Raw genomic sequence first — 17500 nt, 5'->3', positions numbered from 1 at the left:
ACAAGAACAAATATCCATCAAACAATGTCACTGTTCTGACCGCACTCACAGATATTTTTAATTTAAATTCTGAACAGTTTCTCAGAAACCAAGTCTTAATGTCTTCTGTCACTGTGCATCTCCAGTGAACAATGTTTAGATATCTGTGCTGGAAAACTGAACACTGAGGAAGAGATTGATTCATCTGCAGTGTACTGCTGTGTGACTGCTGTGTGACAAAGATTCGGTTTGGTTCTTAATCAACAACATCAAATCAGTTTTCTTCCACTCGGATAATGGCTTCAAAAATGAATAACAGACAAGGAATAATTCTGTCTGAATACTCTGCTGAAGCTGACACAGTCCGGAGTTTGCTAGATAACAGGTGAGTCAGGGGATCAGCGCAATATTATAAACGGACCTCTAAAGTCATGAGTGTGAAGTGAATGAATGTAAACTTAATGAGTGAAAAGAGTGCAAATCAAACACAGCATTACTGTTGTCTCTCCCTGCATCTCTCAGAAATCAGAGCTTGGCAAGAGTAATATCACCTATAATAATACATCATACACTTTCTATTATTTGTATATATTTAAAAGGCAATGATTTAAACCTTAGGCTACGATATGATACGACACATGAAACAGTCGCTCTGCGCGTCTCAGTCTCTCAAAAACCTCTCTCAAAAAGTTCTCAGAGAGAGAGAGAGCAGGCTAATAATCAGCTTAGATACGGATACATTTTCTACGTGTCCTACATGTTTGCATCTTTATATTTTGCTGGTTTGTGCGGCACACACACATTTGTTTAGTGAAGTTCACTAAACATTAAGACTTGCTTAAAGAGTACTGCGTAATGAAAATGTTTGCATTTTAAATAAAAAATTGACTAGTTGAAATCAGTAGTCGTGTAACCCCTAGTGTGTGTGTGTGTTACCTCGGGTTGGAGCAGGGCACTCTCTGTGTGTTGACGTTGTCACACAGCGGTTCTCCTCCATGATATATTCCTGTCCTGACGTAGATCTGTCACACACACATTGACATTGATTGACTGACGTGTCTGTCTCTGTCTCTGTCTCACTGTGTGTGCGTCTCACCTTGTCGATGTCTCTGATGTTGACGTTGACGTAGGTGGCACACAGCAGCCGGACTCTCAGGTGTGTGTTGAAGGCCCAGAGGGAGCGCGGTGACCCGGGGTCAGCTCCACCGGGGCAGGGGCTGGGCTGAGGTGTGCGCCGGCTGTACGACGGAGCCATGAAGCCGCTGGAGGGCAGCTGACTGTACAGACTGTCCTTACTGACCAGCATGAGGTGAGGCAGACGGCCCAGTGTGATGCAGCTCCTGATGTACTGCACACACACACACACACACACACAGAGTGAGACACACACACACAAACACACAGAGTGAGACTCACACACACGAAAAGCGTTAGCACTCGTTAGCTTGTCATTAGCGTTTTCATTCGAACCTATCGCTGTTTTCTTTTCTCCTCTCCCTCGCTCCAGTTTTTCACAAGTTCATCAAACAACCGCAGTAAGAATATTTCATCAAGCACGGTGAGTAATGGCTTCTCCCGTCATTGTTACTTGCACCTCTTGCCACATGTACAGTTTATCTATCTCTGTCGCTGATGAGGGATTCACATGTGATAAATGCAGGGAAATAGTTAGGCTGACAGAGAAGATTTCAGAATTAGAGACACGCATCCAAACTTTAATTGAGGACAGTAAAAATGTTAGGGCTCTAGATACGGCTTTGGATGCGTCTAGATACGGACATTGTTCGGTTCCGGAAACAGAGCCACAGCAGCAGGGCAACTGGGTGACGGTGAGGCAGCGTAGTCGTGGGTCAAAACATCGCTCTTCTGTTCCGATCAAAACATTAAACAGGTTCTCCCCACTCAGTGATGCACCCACTGAGAAACCTGATGAAAGTGCTCTAGTTATTGGTGATTCTATTGTACGGAACGTGAATATAGAGACACCAGCCACCATAGTCAAATGTTTACCGGGAGCCAGAGCGCCTGACATCTTGGCAAATTTAAAAGTGCTGGCTAATGCTAAACGTAAATACAGTAAGATTGTTATTCATGCCGGCGCTAATGATGTTCGAATTCGCCAGTCGGAGATCACTAAAAATAACATTAAAGAGGTGTGTGAACTTGCAAGCACGATGTCAGACACTGTAATATGCTCTGGTCCCCTCCCTGCTTACCGTGGTGATGAGATGCATAGCAGATTGTCATCACTCAATGGCTGGATGTCTAAGTGGTGCCCACAGAATAACATAGGTTTCATAGACAATTGGACGAGCTTTTGGGGCAGACCTGACCTGTTTAAAAGAGATGGTCTTCATCCCTCCTGGGGTGGCGCCACTCTTCTCTCTAGAAATATGGCAAATAGTCTTCGTGTTTATACTTGACTAACTGGGGCCCAGGTCAGGAAGAAGACAGACTGGCTAAACCGACCGTCTGCTAGCTGCCTCCCGTCACAGAGGTCAGTTAATTCTCAGCACATAGAGACTCTTTCACCTAGATATCACACTATAGAGACTGTGTCTGCTCCCCGAACTAGAAAATACAAAAAACGTCCAAACCAAGTTAAGATTAACAATTTAATTGAGGTTCAACAAATAAAAAACAGAAGCAATATGGATAAACAAATGATAAAGCTTGGCTTATTGAATATCAGATCCCTTTCTACGAAAACACTTTTTGTAAATAATATGATCACTGATCATAATATAGATGTATTCTGTTTGACAGAAACCTGGCTAAAACCTGATGATTACATTATTTTAAATGAGTCCACCCCCCAAGATTACTGTTATAAACATGAGCCACGTCTAAAAGGCAAAGGTGGAGGTGTTGCTTCAATTTATAACAACGTTTTCAGGATTTCTCAGAGAGCAGGCTACAAGTATAACTCGTTTGAAGTAATGGTGCTTCATATAACATTATCCAAAGAAACAAATGTTAATGATAAATCCTCTGTTATGTTTGTACTGGCTACTGTATACAGGCCACCAGGGCACCATACAGACTTTATTAAAGAGTTTGGTGATTTTACATCCGAGTTAGTTCTGGCTGCAGATAAAGTTTTAATAGTTGGTGATTTTAATATCCATGTTGATAATGAAAACGATGCATTGGGATCAGCATTTATAGACATTCTGAACTCTATTGGTGTTAGACAACACATTTCAGGACCTACTCATTGTCGAAATCATACTCTAGATTTAATACTGTCACATGGAATTGATGTTGATGGTGTTGAAATTATTCAGCCAAGTGATGATATCTCAGATCATTATTTAGTTCTGTGCAAACTTCATATAGCCAAAATTGTAAATTCTACTTCTTGTTACAAGTATGGAAGAACCATTACTTTTACCACAAAAGACTGCTTTTCAAGTTATCTTCCTGATGTATCCAAATTCCTTAGCATATCCAAAACCTCAGAACAACTTGATGATGTAACAGAAACTATGGACTCTCTCTTTTCTAGCATTTTAAATACAGTTGCTCCTTTACGCTTAAGGAAGGTTAAGGAAAACAGTTTGACACCATGGTATAATGAGCATACTCGCACCCTATAGAGAGCAGCCCGAAAAATGGAGTGCAGCTGGAGGAAAACAAAACTAGAGGTATTTCGTATTGCTTGGCGGGAAAGTAACATATCCTACAGAAAAGCATTAAAAACTGCTAGATCCGATTACTTTTCTTCTCTTTTAGAAGAAAACAAACATAACCCCAGGTATTTATTCAATACAGTGGCTAAATTAACGAAAAATAAAGCCTCAACAAGTGTTGACATTTCCCAACAACACAGCAGTAATGACTTTATGAACTACTTTACTTCTAAAATCGATACTATTAGAGATAAAATTGCAACCATTCAGCCGTCAACTACAGTATCACATCAGACAGTGCACTATAGACCCCCTGAGGAACAGTTCCACTCATTCTCTACCATAGGAGAGGAAGAATTGTATAAACTTGTTAAATCATCTAAACCAACAACATGTATGTTAGACCCTATACCATCTAATCTCCTGAAAGAGGTGCTTCCAGAAGTCATAGATCCTCTTCTGACTATTATTAATTCCTCATTGTCATTAGGATATGTCCCCAAAACCTTCAAACTGGCTGTTATTAAGCCTCTCATCAAAAAACCACAACTTGACCCCAAAGAACTAGTTAATTATAGACCAATCTCGAATCTAGAACACTGTATAAGACTTGATGGTTGCTCTGTCAATTCTTCGTCATCAGTTAGGAACCTAGGTGTGCTATTTGATCGCAATCTTTCCTTAGAAAGCCACGTTTCTAGCATTTGTAAAACTGCATTTTTCCATCTCAAAAATATATCTAAATTACGGCCTATGCTCTCAATGTCAAATGCAGAAATGTTAATCCATGCTTTTATGACCTCAAGGTTAGATTATTGTAATGCTTTATTGGGTGGTTGTTCTGCACGCTTAGTAAACAAACTACAGCTAGTCCAAAATGCAGCAGCAAGAGTTCTTACTAGAACCAGGAAGTATGACCATATTAGCCCGGTCCTGTCAACACTGCACTGGCTCCCTATCAAACATCGCATAGATTTTAAAATATTGCTTATTACTTATAAAGCCCTGAATGGTTTAGCACCTCAGTATTTGAACGAGCTCCTTTTACATTATAATCCTCTACGTCCGCTACGTTCTCAAAACTCAGGCAATTTGATAATACCTAGAATATCAAAATCAACTGCGGGCGGCAGATCCTTTTCCTATTTGGCGCCCAAACTCTGGAATAACCTACCTAACATTGTTCGGGAGGCAGACACACTCTTGCAGTTTAAATCTAGATTAAAGACCCATCTCTTTAACCTGGCATACACATAACATACTAATATGCTTTTATTATCCAAATCCGTTAAAGGATTTTTAGGCTGCATTAATTAGGTAAACCGGAACCGGAAACACTTCCCATAACACCCTATGTACTTGCTACATCATTAGAAGAATGGCATCTACGCTAATATTTGTCTGTTTCTCTCTTGTTCCGAGGTCACCGTAGCCACCAGATCCAGTCTGTGTCCAGATCAGAGGGTCACTGCAGTCACCCGGATCCAGTACGTATCCAGACCAGATGCTGGATCAGCACCTAGAAAGGACCTCTACATCCCTGAAAGACAGCGGAGACCAGAACAACTAGAGCCCCAGATACAGATCCCCTGTAAAGACCTTGTCTCAGAGGAGCACCAGGACAAGACCACAGGAAACAGATGATTCTTCTGCACAATCTGACTTTGCTGCAGTCTGGAATTGAACTACTGGTTTCGTCTGGTCAGAGGAGAACTGGCCCCCCAACTGAGCCTGGTTTCTCCAAAGGTTTTTTTCTCCATTCTGTCACCGATGGAGTTTCGGTTCCTTGCCGCTGTCGCCTCTGGCTTGCTTAGTTGGGGACACTTCATCTACAGCGATATCGTTGACTTGATTGCAAATAAATGCACAGACACTATTTAACTGAACAGAAATGACATAACTGAATCCAATGATGAACTGCCTTTAACTATCATTTTTGCATTATTGACACTGTTTTCCTAATGAATGTTGTTCAGTTGCTTTGACGCAATGTATTTTGTTTAAAGCGCTATATAAATAAAGGTGACGTTGACATTGACACACACACACACACACATACAGAGTGAGACAAACACACACACACACACACACATACACACAGAGTGAGACACACACACACACACACACAGAGTGAGACAAACACACACACACACACACAGGGTGAGACACACACACACACACAAACAGAGTGAGACACACACACACACACACACAGAGTGATACACACACACACACACACACACACAGAGTGAGACACACACACACACAAACAGAGTGACACACACACACACACACACAGAGTGAGACACACACACACACAGAGTGAGACACAAACAGAGTGAGACACACACACACACACTAGGGCTGTCAACGAATATTCTAAATTCGAATATGTATTCAAATAGTTTTAAAAAAACAAATTTTGAAGGTGAAAATTAATATTCGAATAAAAAAAAAGTGGAAAAAAAGGCCCGCGGTAGTAGAGGCGTGGTTGTCTGCTTTGCGAGTGGGCCGCTAGCGCGCCTGAGGGTTCAGGGACAGGTCACAGCCTCACAGGAGTCGCACTGTCTGGCACAGCATCACTGCTGAAAGTTGACGCGTCTTCATGGAAGATGCCAGCAAGTGCAGAGCCCAACTCGACCGCAGCTGAGAAAATGAGGTAAAATTGTTGACCCGCGAGATTGTTGTATGCAAGCTATTTAAGATACAGTTAGCATACCATTCGACAACTAGCAACATGAGGTCACATCTCAAAAATGTGCACCCAAATGAGCATGGCATAATGTGTGGAACTCCAGCTAAACAGTCACGTCTTGACACTTAACGTTACTTTGCATCGCCCGCCACAAGCTCTTTGTCTGCAACACGACAAGAGGCCATAACGGATAAAATAATTTCGTTCATTTTTAAGGACATGAGAGCGATCAGTATCGCGGATGGGGCAGGCTTCGGGGAGTTCTGTCAAGCAATGGATTCGAGGTTTGATTATTTATCGTTTCATGTCAAGGAAAAGTTCCATGTTTACCACAGCACAGCTCGCTCGGAGCATTCAATGTCACCTTTATTTTATTTATTTATATAGCGCTTTAAACAAAATACATTGCGTCAAAGCAACTGAACAACATTCATTAGGAAAACAGTGTCAATAATGCAAAAATGATAGTTAAAGGCAGTTCATCATTGGATTCAGTTATGTCATCTCTGTTCAGTTAAATAGTGTCTGTGCATTTATTTGCAATCAAGTCAACGATATCACTGTAGATGAAGTGACCCCAACTAAGCAAGCCAGAGGCGACAGCGGCAAGGAACCGAAACTCCATCGGTGACAGAATGGAGAAAAAAACCTTGGGAGAAACCAGGCTCAGTTGGGGGGCCAGTTCTCCTCTGACCAGACGAAACCAGTAGTTCAATTCCAGGCTGCAGCAAAGTCAGATTGTGCAGAAGAATCATCTGTTTCCTGTGGTCTTGTCCTGGTGCTCCTCTGAGACAAGGTCTTTACAGGGGATCTGTATCTGGGGCTCTAGTTGTCCTGGTCTCCGCTGTCTTTCAGGGATGTAGATGTCCTTTCTAGGTGCTGATCCAGCATCTGGTCTGGATACGTACTGGATCCGGGTGACTGCAGTGACCCTCTGATCTGGACACAGAATGGATCTGGTGGCCACGGTGACCTCGGAACAAGAGAGAAACAGACAAATATTAGCGTAGATGCCATTCTTCTAATGATGTAGCAAGTACATAGGTTGTTATGGGAAGTGTTTCCGGTTCCGGTTTACCTAATTAATGCAGCCTAAAAATCCTTTAACGGATTTGGATAATAAAAGCATATTAGTATGTTATGTGTATGCCAGGTTAAAGAGATGGGTCTTTAATCTAGATTTAAACTGCAAGAGTGTGTCTGCCTCCCGAACAATGTTAGGTAGGTTATTCCAGAGTTTGGGCGCCAAATAGGAAAAGGATCTGCGCCTGCAGTTGATTTTGATATTCTAGGTATTATCAAATTGCCTGAGTTTTGAGAACGTAGCGGACGTAGAGGATTATAATGTAAAAGGAGCTCATTCAAATACTGAGGTGCTAAACCATTCAGGGCTTTATAAGTAATAAGCAATATTTTAAAATCTATGCGATGCTTGATAGGGAGCCAGTGCAGTGTTGACAGGACCGGGCTAATATGGTCATACTTCCTGGTTCTAGTAAGAACTCTTGCTGCTGCATTTTGGACTAGCTGTAGTTTGTTTACTAAGCGTGCAGAACAACCACCCAATAAAGCATTACAATAATCTAACCTTGAGGTCATAAATGCATGGATTAACATTTCTGCATTTGACATTGAGAGCATAGGCCGTAATTTAGATATATTTTTGAGATGGAAAAATGCAGTTTTACAAATGCTAGAAACGTGGCTTTCTAAGGAAAGATTGCGATCAAATAGCACGCCTAGGTTCCTAACTGATGACGAAGAATTGACAGAGCAACCATCAAGTCTTAGACAGTGTTCTAGGTTATTACAAGCAGAGTTTTTAGGTCCTATAATTAACACCTCTGTTTTTTCAGAATTTAGCAGTAAGAAATTACTCGTCATCCAGTTTTTTATATCGACTATGCAATCCATTAGTTTTTCAAATTGGTGTGTTTCACCGGGCTGCGAAGAAATATAGAGCTGAGTATCATCAGCATAACAGTGAAAGCTAACACCATGTTTCCTGATGATATCTCCCAAGGGTAACATATAAAGCGTGAAGAGTAGCGGCCCTAGTACTGAGCCTTGAGGTACTCCATACTGCACTTGTGATCGATAGGATACATCTTCATTCACTGCTACGAACTGATGGCGGTCATATAAGTACGATTTAAACCATGCTAATGCACTTCCACTGATGCCAACAAAGTGTTCAAGTCTATGCAAAAGAATGTTGTGGTCAATTGTGTCAAACGCAGCACTAAGATCCAATAAAACTAATAGAGAGATACACCCACGATCAGATGATAAGAGCAGATCATTTGTAACTCTAAGAAGAGCAGTCTCAGTACTATGATACGGTCTAAATCCTGACTGGAAATCCTCACATATATAATTTTTCTCTAAGAATGAATATAATTGTGTGGATACCACCTTTTCTAGTATCTTGGACAGAAAAGGGAGATTCGAGATTGGTCTATAATTAACTAGTTCTTTGGGGTCAAGTTGTGGTCAATGTCAGTTCTATATGCTGTAAAACTTCAATTAATATTAATAATATTTGTTTCAACCACTGAATGAAGCCTGCTATATTTGGGACAACAGTCGCGACCTTAAATTGCTTGCACAAAAAATTGTTTGTTCATTTAAACCATTATGCGCAGAGAACGTGAGGGTGAGAGAGCTTGAGGTCTGCAGTCTTGGCCATTAGTTGATTTCCTTGTTTTTGTGTAGGTAATACGTTGTCATATATGTTTAAACTTAAATAGACTATCTATACAAGTAGTTATGTCTCTTTGTATTATTTTTGCCTGTTATTGACGTAATGCGCGCCATTGACAACATGCGCCACCAAATGTTCGAATAGTTCGAATATTCGTGTATTTTTTAGAGGGAATATTTGAACGTCAATTTTGAGCAATTTTGACAGCCCTAACACACACAGAGTGAGACACACACACACACACACACACACACAGAGTGACACACACACACACACACACACACACAGAGTGAGACACACACACACACACACACAGAGTGACACACACACACACAGAGTGAGACACACACACACAGAGTGACACACACACACACACACACACACAGAGTGAGACACACACACACACACACACAGAGTGAGACACACACACACACACACAGGGTGAGACACACACACACACACAGAGTGAGACACACACACACACACACACACACACACAGAGTGAGACACACACACACACACACACAGAGTGAGACACACACACACACACACACAGGGTGAGACACACACACACACACACACACACACACACACAGAGTGAGACACACACACACACACACACACACACAGAGTGAGACACACACACACACACACACAGAGTGAGACACACACGCACACACACACACACACAGAGTGAGACACACATGCACACACACAGAGTGAGACACACACACACACACACACAGAGTGAGACAAACACACACACACAGAGTGACACACACAGAGTGAGACACACACACACACACAGAGTGAGACACACACAGTGACACACACACACACACACACTCAACCTGAGCCAGTGCTCCACTCACCGGACCTTCAGCACAGTTTTTTTTCAAAAAGCTTACACACAGTTTTTTAAACTATGGCTCCATTTCTCAAAACTCTACACACAGAATCACAAAACACACACAACATACAAAATGTCACACACATCTTGCAAAACTTTTAACTCTTCTAAAAATGCTATTATTGGTGGTAACTCTACAAGTTCACTAGAGAGTCTCTTGGAACCGCTGTCACCGTCCACTGTGGCTCAGATCAGTGTCTCCACCTCGAGCACAAAATAATTAGCACAAAACAAATCAAGGAGCATGAATGAGCTGAGAGTATGTTCAGTAATAGGGAACGCAAAACAAGATGATGATGAAGTGTACTGTGAGCTTAAAGTGCATCCAAAAATATAAAAAACTCCACCATGATTTACTAACCCAACCTTGTATGAGTTTCTTCTAGAAAACACAAAAAATAATGCTGGTAACTAAACAGTTGGCGATAGCTATTGACTTCCATCATATTTTTTTCATACTGTGGAAGTCAGTAGCTACTGTCAACTGTTTGGTTACCAACATTATTAATGATCTCATCTTTTGTGTTTATTAGAAGAAAGAAACTCATACAGTAAATCATGACAGAGTTTTTTATATTTTTGGATGAACTATCAATTTAAGGGCCAGAAAAGAACACTGAAAATAACTACGGCTGCACAATGAATTGTATTTTAAATGTGATCGCAGTTATTGCTTCTCTCCGTTGTTTAAGCATTTTGTCTCCAATATTAACCGCCTGGTGGTTTATCTTGAGTTTCTTTTCTTTGTTTTCCACATTTGCATTATCTTGCATTGGTAACAGGCCTCAACATGCATGTGTGTGTTTGCCAGATATTTTTTTGATCCCCCAATTAATGCGGAAGTCCATTTTCTGCCACTGAATAAAAAAATTAATAAAGGTAATTCAGTTTTTTTTGATCTGACTTTTTTCTCAGAATTGTGAGATATAAACTTTCAATTGTGAGAAAAAATGTGAGAATTGCTAGATGTAAACTCATAATTGCATGATAAAAGTTAGAATTGTGAGATGAAAATATGCAGTTATTTTTTATTCAGTGGCAGAAATTGGCTTCCATAATTTAGAGCTTTTCATTTCAATGGATGCATTTTCTGCCCAGTTTTTAGCTCAATCATCCCAATCTGGCAACCTTCACATATGTTTCCTCTACACTGAGATAAAAACACTGATGATCTGAAAACTTGTTGGATTTTCTCCATTGAGATATTCTTACATGAAAATGCAATAATTCTGATTCCAAATGTACTCCTCAAATGAAATATAAAAATATAAATATAAATTTAGAGCAGAGTGTCTGTTTTACATTCTAATCCTATGAGTAAACACCACCGCTGGTGTCTTTTCCTGCAGCTCAGAGCATCTTTTCCAGCTGAAAAAAGATCAACTTTTCTGAATAAATGCCCTGCGTCAAGCGCCTGTTTGACAGCTGACCAATCACAAGCGAGCGGTTGTTTCCATAGCATCAAGAACAAGAAGAAGAATGGAGAAGCTAGCCGGGAGACAGATCGCACTAGTTTCAGAGCTCAAGGAGTTGAATGATATGAGCACAAAACTCTATCTAGTCTCAAATCTGCCACAAACTGGACTCCTGGACTAAACCACATCCTTCCACGAGCAAAGCAGCCAGAGGCGGACACTACTGAAGTAGCTTCACTCTACAAGTGTCTGTTCTTTACCAGACTGCTTTTCTTTAAAAAACGTTACTTCACAACATTCCAAAGCATTACATTGTACTCTTTACTGCACTACGTTTCATATCAAATATCATTGCATTAGAAATCTAGTACTTTCTATTAAAAGTAATTCAAAGAGTATTAAAGTAGTATTAAAGTATTAAAGGTAAAACAAACAACAGCTTTTATTTATGAAATATAGTGCAGTACAAAAGTAAGATATTATGCTTTGGGATGTAGCAAAGTAAAAGTTTTCCAAAGAAAAAGGCTACAGATACTTTTTAAATGTATTGAGTAAAGTCCGTCTCTGAATGACCTCCTGCTCCTCGTTAACTTCACACAGCTGGCTAACGTTCCTGCTGCAGAAGACGCCCTCGGCGAGTGTGAAGCCGCACCTTGTACTGGCTGAGAGGGTGTTTCTCCAGGAAGTACTCGTCGCAGCCGCACACTTTGAGCATGTACTGGCCCTGGTACTCCTGCACACAGAGACGCAGCTGCTGCGCAGACAGATGCATGCTGCGCGTCTTCTTGCGGATGGCTTCTGCAATCAGCTGCTCCGGCAGAGAGTCGTGTGCGATCTTCAGAGTGTACTTCTGCTTGGAGTTGGACGGGGACACGATCACCCAGATGGTGACGATCAGACGGCCTGCGCAGACGCAGATTAAATGTTTGTCATTGACTCTCTCACAAAATAATGTGACAAACTATTATTACGGCATTCTGTTTTCAGCTGCTTACACACATTTTCAAAACTTTACACACAAAATGTCAAATATCTCTCATCTCTTGTGACATGAAGCACTGCATTCAAAATATCACAAACACATCTCAAAAACAAGCATTTGCAAAAATCTTTGCCATAATATGAATTCCTGTTAGATTTGTGTGTGTTCCAGAGAGAATTGTGTGCTGTGTTTTACAAAAAGTGTTTAATGAAACGGAATACTGTAAATTAGTGAATGGTTTTGTAGATCTGGTCTGACAAGTGAAGATTGTGTGTGTGAACAGATGAAAACAACAGTAAACACTGCAAAAATATTTTCTTCCTTAGTATTTGTATCTTGTTTTCTAGTATAAATATCTACATATTATGAAATTAAAATACATTTACTTGACAAGCAAAATGACAAAAGATGATCGTGTCTTGTTTACTGAAAATATCTACATTTAAAACAAGCAAAAATATCTGTCAATGTGGTAAGAAAAATAATCCTAATTCAAAAGGCTAAAGGCTAAACAAGATTTAGCAAAAGCGCTAAGAGCTTACTTTGTTAGATGAAGCAAAAATGAACTCAATTTGTATAATATTTTCAGCAAACAAGACATAATATCTTAAGTCATTTTATTTGACAAGTAAATAAATTCATAATTTTTAGATGTTTATACTAGAAAACAAGACAAGGAAGAATGTTTTTTTTTTCAAGTTTAACCGAATAAATTATTGAACATTTAAATATATATATATATATATATATTTCAAATATAATATATTTAATACAACAATTTTTGATATTGAAATCATTAAAAAGTGGTTTGAATGAATGATTCAATGACTCATAAATACTTCACTTGTTTCATTACTGGAAGAATCAGCACTTTTTGGTACAAATCTCTTGAGTGAATAATTCAATGACAAACACATTTTTAACAGTCACTTGTCTTGGAACTTGGAGAATCTGTGCAAACAACACAAACAATACTCGAAGCCACATCAGATAGACATCAGTGTTTCTTTCACCCAATATTTCTGTGATAATATGACTGACTGTAAGACAGAAAGATACTGTGTAGCTGAAAACACTGAACATGCTAACTGCTCTCTGTGTCAGCGGCAGATCTGACTTTTCCTGAGGTTTAAGAGACTCCTGTGAATCGCTGGGTGTTTGAATGGAGATGGAGACGCAGACGCACCTTTGTCGAGTTTGCTGTAGATGTGCTGCGGCAGGTCGGCGGAGGACTCCACGTTGGGAGGATAGACGTAGAGCGCCTGAGTGTGTGCGCCTCCTCCCTCGCGCTCCTCCACCGCCTCCCTGCACACGCTCAGAATGTTCCTGCGGAATTCCTGCACCTCCGGGTCCTTCACCAGCTCGAACTCACAGATGGGCATCCCGATGGCGAAACCTGAGCACACACACCACCAGCATTTACACAAATCCACATCAAGCCCTTCAATTCTATTACTGATACTCTATTACTTTAGCTTACAGCTTGTTAAAATTGACACTTTTAGGGTATGAGCTAAAACATGCCATTTTGGTTGTGTGTCCCTTTAAATGTAAATGAGATTTCAGAAGAGGGTGGAGCTTCAAGAGCTGAAGCTCTGGCATACAAAGATTCCACTATTAGTACAAGCCTGCTATCTTTACAGAAAACATGCTCGGTTTAAAAAATCTGTCATCTGATTGTACTGTGCGTAATAAATTTGTGTTTATAAAATACACAGATGGGCAGCGTCACAAATGGGTGGGATTTTTTCCCAATAGTGGTGCGTATGAATGAATAAAACAGTAAAAATTCTAACTCAAAATGTGACTGAAATCTGCAATGATTAATTATGTTAAATAACACAAATATGCTCTATGTTGAATCCCATCTTATTAACTTATGTCTTTGATACTGACCTTGATCCAATTGATCGAATGATCCAAATCAACAAAAAAGCAAAAATTACTTTACATAAACAACATTTGTGGGAGTTTTTGTCTTATTTTTTTTATTGCTGATCAAAAAGTGTTGAGCTTTCTTTACTTCAACCTAAGGCTTATTCATTTCACTTTTGGTGTTAAGGAACTTTTTTTATATTAAAAACACAAAAGTAACATAATTCATGACTTTCCATAAAAGGTAACAAAGTAGCGTAACACGTTACTTTTTTAGGGAGTAATGCAATTGTTATGAAAACAGGTTATGGTACCTTTAAGAAAGGTTCTGGTTAATGTTGTTTTCCCTTTAGTGTGTGTTTGCTGTAAGGAAAACGGGGACCAGTTGCTTTTTGCTGTTCTGAGTGTAATGTTAAAGGATTGCGATAGTAAAAGTCCCTGATGTGCTAAACTCTGCTTGGACTCCATTTATTACATATTTGGCGACGAAGATAAACGACACAGTTCAGCTAACGAATTGTATGGTTTGGCGACAGTGAAGTAACCTGCACGGATTGATTATATTGAAAAAATGGCAATATTCGGAACTGTGGGGGAATTCGTGGAAGACAGTGGTGACTGGCTGGAGTATATGGAGCGTTTGGAGCATTTCTTTGCCGTGAATGAGATCACTGATGAAGAGAAAAGCGCTCTATCTTGTTAAGTGTCTGCGGAGCAAAAACTTACAAGCTCATGAGAAACTTAGCAACGCCGCGGAAGCCGGGAGACTTGCCGTACAAAGATTTAATCGACCTGATCCAGAACCAGCACAGCCCTAAACCTTCAGTGATTGTGCAGCGTTTCAAGTTCCACAGCCATTTTCGTAAGTCTGGTGACTCTATTGCAAAGTTTGTGGCCGAGCTTCGCCAGCTTTCTGAGCATTGTGAGTTTGGGGCCGTGCTGGAGGACATGCTGCGTGATCGCCTAGTGTGCGGGATTAATGAGGATGTAATTCAGCGTAACTGCTGGGGGAAGCAATGCTTTCATTCACAAAGGCAATGGAGATTGCACAAGGTATGGAGTCGGCAGCATTACATGCCAAAGACATTCAGAAAGCAAACAGCAGTGCACAGAGTGATGTGTTTCAGGTGACTAAGGCTGCTAAAGGGAAAGCAGTAGAATGTTACAGATGTGGGGGAGCTCATTTCGCAACTTCTTGTAAATTAAAAGAGGCAGTGTGCCATAATTGTGGCAAGAAGGGACATTTGGCAAAGAAATGCAGGAGTAACAAATGGAAAGGCAAAAACTCCAAGGATGGGGGAAAACCTCACTCAAAGACACATCACATAGGGGAAGCTGAACAAGAGGAGACCTGTTCCTATTCAATGTTTAACTTGAGTTTAACTTGATCTCGTTCAGACCCTCTTTATGCAACAATTCAAGTTAATGGAGCAAGTCTTAAGATGGAGATAGACACAGGAGCTTCAGCATCGATCATCAGTGAGGAAACTTATGGAAAGTTAAGGATTAATGATAAGACACCGGCATTATGTGAGTCTTCCATTAAACTGAGAACCTATACTGGGGAGATTATTCCAGTTATGGGTGCTGGGAAAGTGAACATTGCTTATGGTAGTCAGACAGCTGAAGCTCGGTTGCTCGTTGTCAAGGGAACAGGCCCGAGCCTGCTGGGGTGGGATTGGCTCAGCAAAATTCAGTTAAACTGGGGTGATATTAGGCTCATAAAAGGGCTTGGTGCAAAGGATGTGATTGCAAGGTACCAACATGTGTTTAAGGACGAGCTGGGGACCCTGAGGGGCACCAAAGTGAAACTTTGCGTGGAGCCCAATGCTATTCCTCGTTTTTGTAAACCCCGGTCTGTCCCATATGCAATGAAGCATAAAGTTGAACAAGAACTTGAGAGGCTTCAGCAGCTTGGGATTATTGAGCCGATTCAGTTTTCTAATTGGGCAGCCCCAATTGTGCCCGTTCTGAAAGAGGATGGCACAGTCCGCATTTGTGGAGACTATAAACTGACAATCAATCAGGCAGCAAAACTGGAGACTTTCCCTATTCCAAGAGTGGAAGACTTGTTCTCAAGGCTAGCGGGAGGCAAAACCTTCACTAAGCTTGACATGAGTCATGCCTATCAACAGTTGTTGCTAGATGAGGAGTCAAAGAAATACGTCACGGTCAACACTCACAAAGGGCTGTTTAAATATAACAGGCTGGTGTTTGGGGTGGCGTCTAGCCCGGCCATTTTTCAAAGGACAATGGAAAGCCTGTTGCAGGGAATTCCACAAGTGGCAGTGTACCTCGACGACATTTTGGTCATGGGGAAAACAGAAGAGGAGCACCTCAGTAACCTGGATCAGGTTCTTCAGAGGATGTCGGAGGCAGGCCTGCGGTTAAAACAAGCCAAGTGTCCATTCCAGGCTGAGAGTGTAACATACCTGGGACATCAAATATCAGCCCAGGGCCTCCTTCCCATGCCAGAAAAAGTCAGGGTCATTAAAGAGGCCCCCGAACCGGGAAGTGTGTCAGAGCTTAAATCATTCCTGGGCATGGTAACGTATTACGGGAAGTTCTTGCCGGATCTATCAACCGTGCTAGCCCCTTTGTACCAGTTGTTGCATCATGGTTGCCAATGGAAGTGGGGGGTGGCGCAGGCGGGTGCCTTCACAAAAGTCAAAAATCTGCTGCAGTCAGCCAGTGTGTTAGTCCATTTTGACCCAGAGAAAGAGCTGACAGTGTCTTGTGATACCTCGCCATATGGCATTGGTGCCGTACTGTCGCACAGGATGGGGGACGGCTCAGAGAAACCCATTGCATTTGCGTCAAGGACGCTTACTAAAGCAGCAGGTATGCTCAATTAGACAAAGAATGCCTGGCTATTGTGTTCGCTGTGAAGCGTTTTCACCAATATCTCTACCGCCGACCTTTCACAGTTTTCACAGATCATAAGCTGTTGATGAGCCTGTTCAGTGAACATAAGGGCATTCCTTCCATGGCGTCAGCTCGTATCCAGAGGTGGGGGCTGATGTTGTCTGCCTACCAATACCGCATAGTATACCGAGCGGGAAAAGAAAATATCAATGCAGATGCATTAAGCAGGTTACCACTTCCAGACATCCCTGCATCCACTCCACTGCCACCTGAAACTGTTTTCTTGTTGGAGAAGTTGAGTGACTCACCAGTGAGCGCGAAGCAGATCAAAACCTGGACAGAGAGAGACTAGGTCTTGTCAAAAGTCAAGAGATTTATCCTCCAGGGCTGGCCAGGCAGGTTGGGGGACATAGAGATGAAACCTTTTGAGAAAAGGAAAAATG

The 17500-nt window shown here is 41.2% G+C and overlaps 1 protein-coding gene across 2 annotated transcripts in view; it reads right to left on the bottom strand.

The window, feature by feature from the left end:
- The window catches only part of zgc:158659 (uncharacterized protein LOC791141 homolog), a 48516-nt gene that overhangs the window by 24538 nt on the left and 6478 nt on the right, over positions 1–17500 (bottom strand). For both annotated transcript variants that reach the window (XM_059528602.1, XM_059528604.1), the window contains exons 4-7: positions 13504–13713; positions 11988–12238; positions 1076–1327; positions 916–1001 (exon numbers count right to left, since the gene is read on the bottom strand). In XM_059528602.1, coding sequence (XP_059384585.1) covers positions 916–1001; positions 1076–1327; positions 11988–12238; positions 13504–13713 — 799 coding nt within the window. The remainder of the gene's footprint in view (positions 1–915; positions 1002–1075; positions 1328–11987; positions 12239–13503; positions 13714–17500) is intronic.

The sequence above is a fragment of the Carassius carassius genome, chromosome 37, assembly GCF_963082965.1.
Source record: "Carassius carassius chromosome 37, fCarCar2.1, whole genome shotgun sequence".
NCBI classification, from domain to species: Eukaryota; Metazoa; Chordata; class Actinopteri; order Cypriniformes; family Cyprinidae; genus Carassius; species Carassius carassius.
Note: the sequence above shows the minus strand (reverse complement) of the source record. Positions and strands in the feature narration are given on the sequence as shown.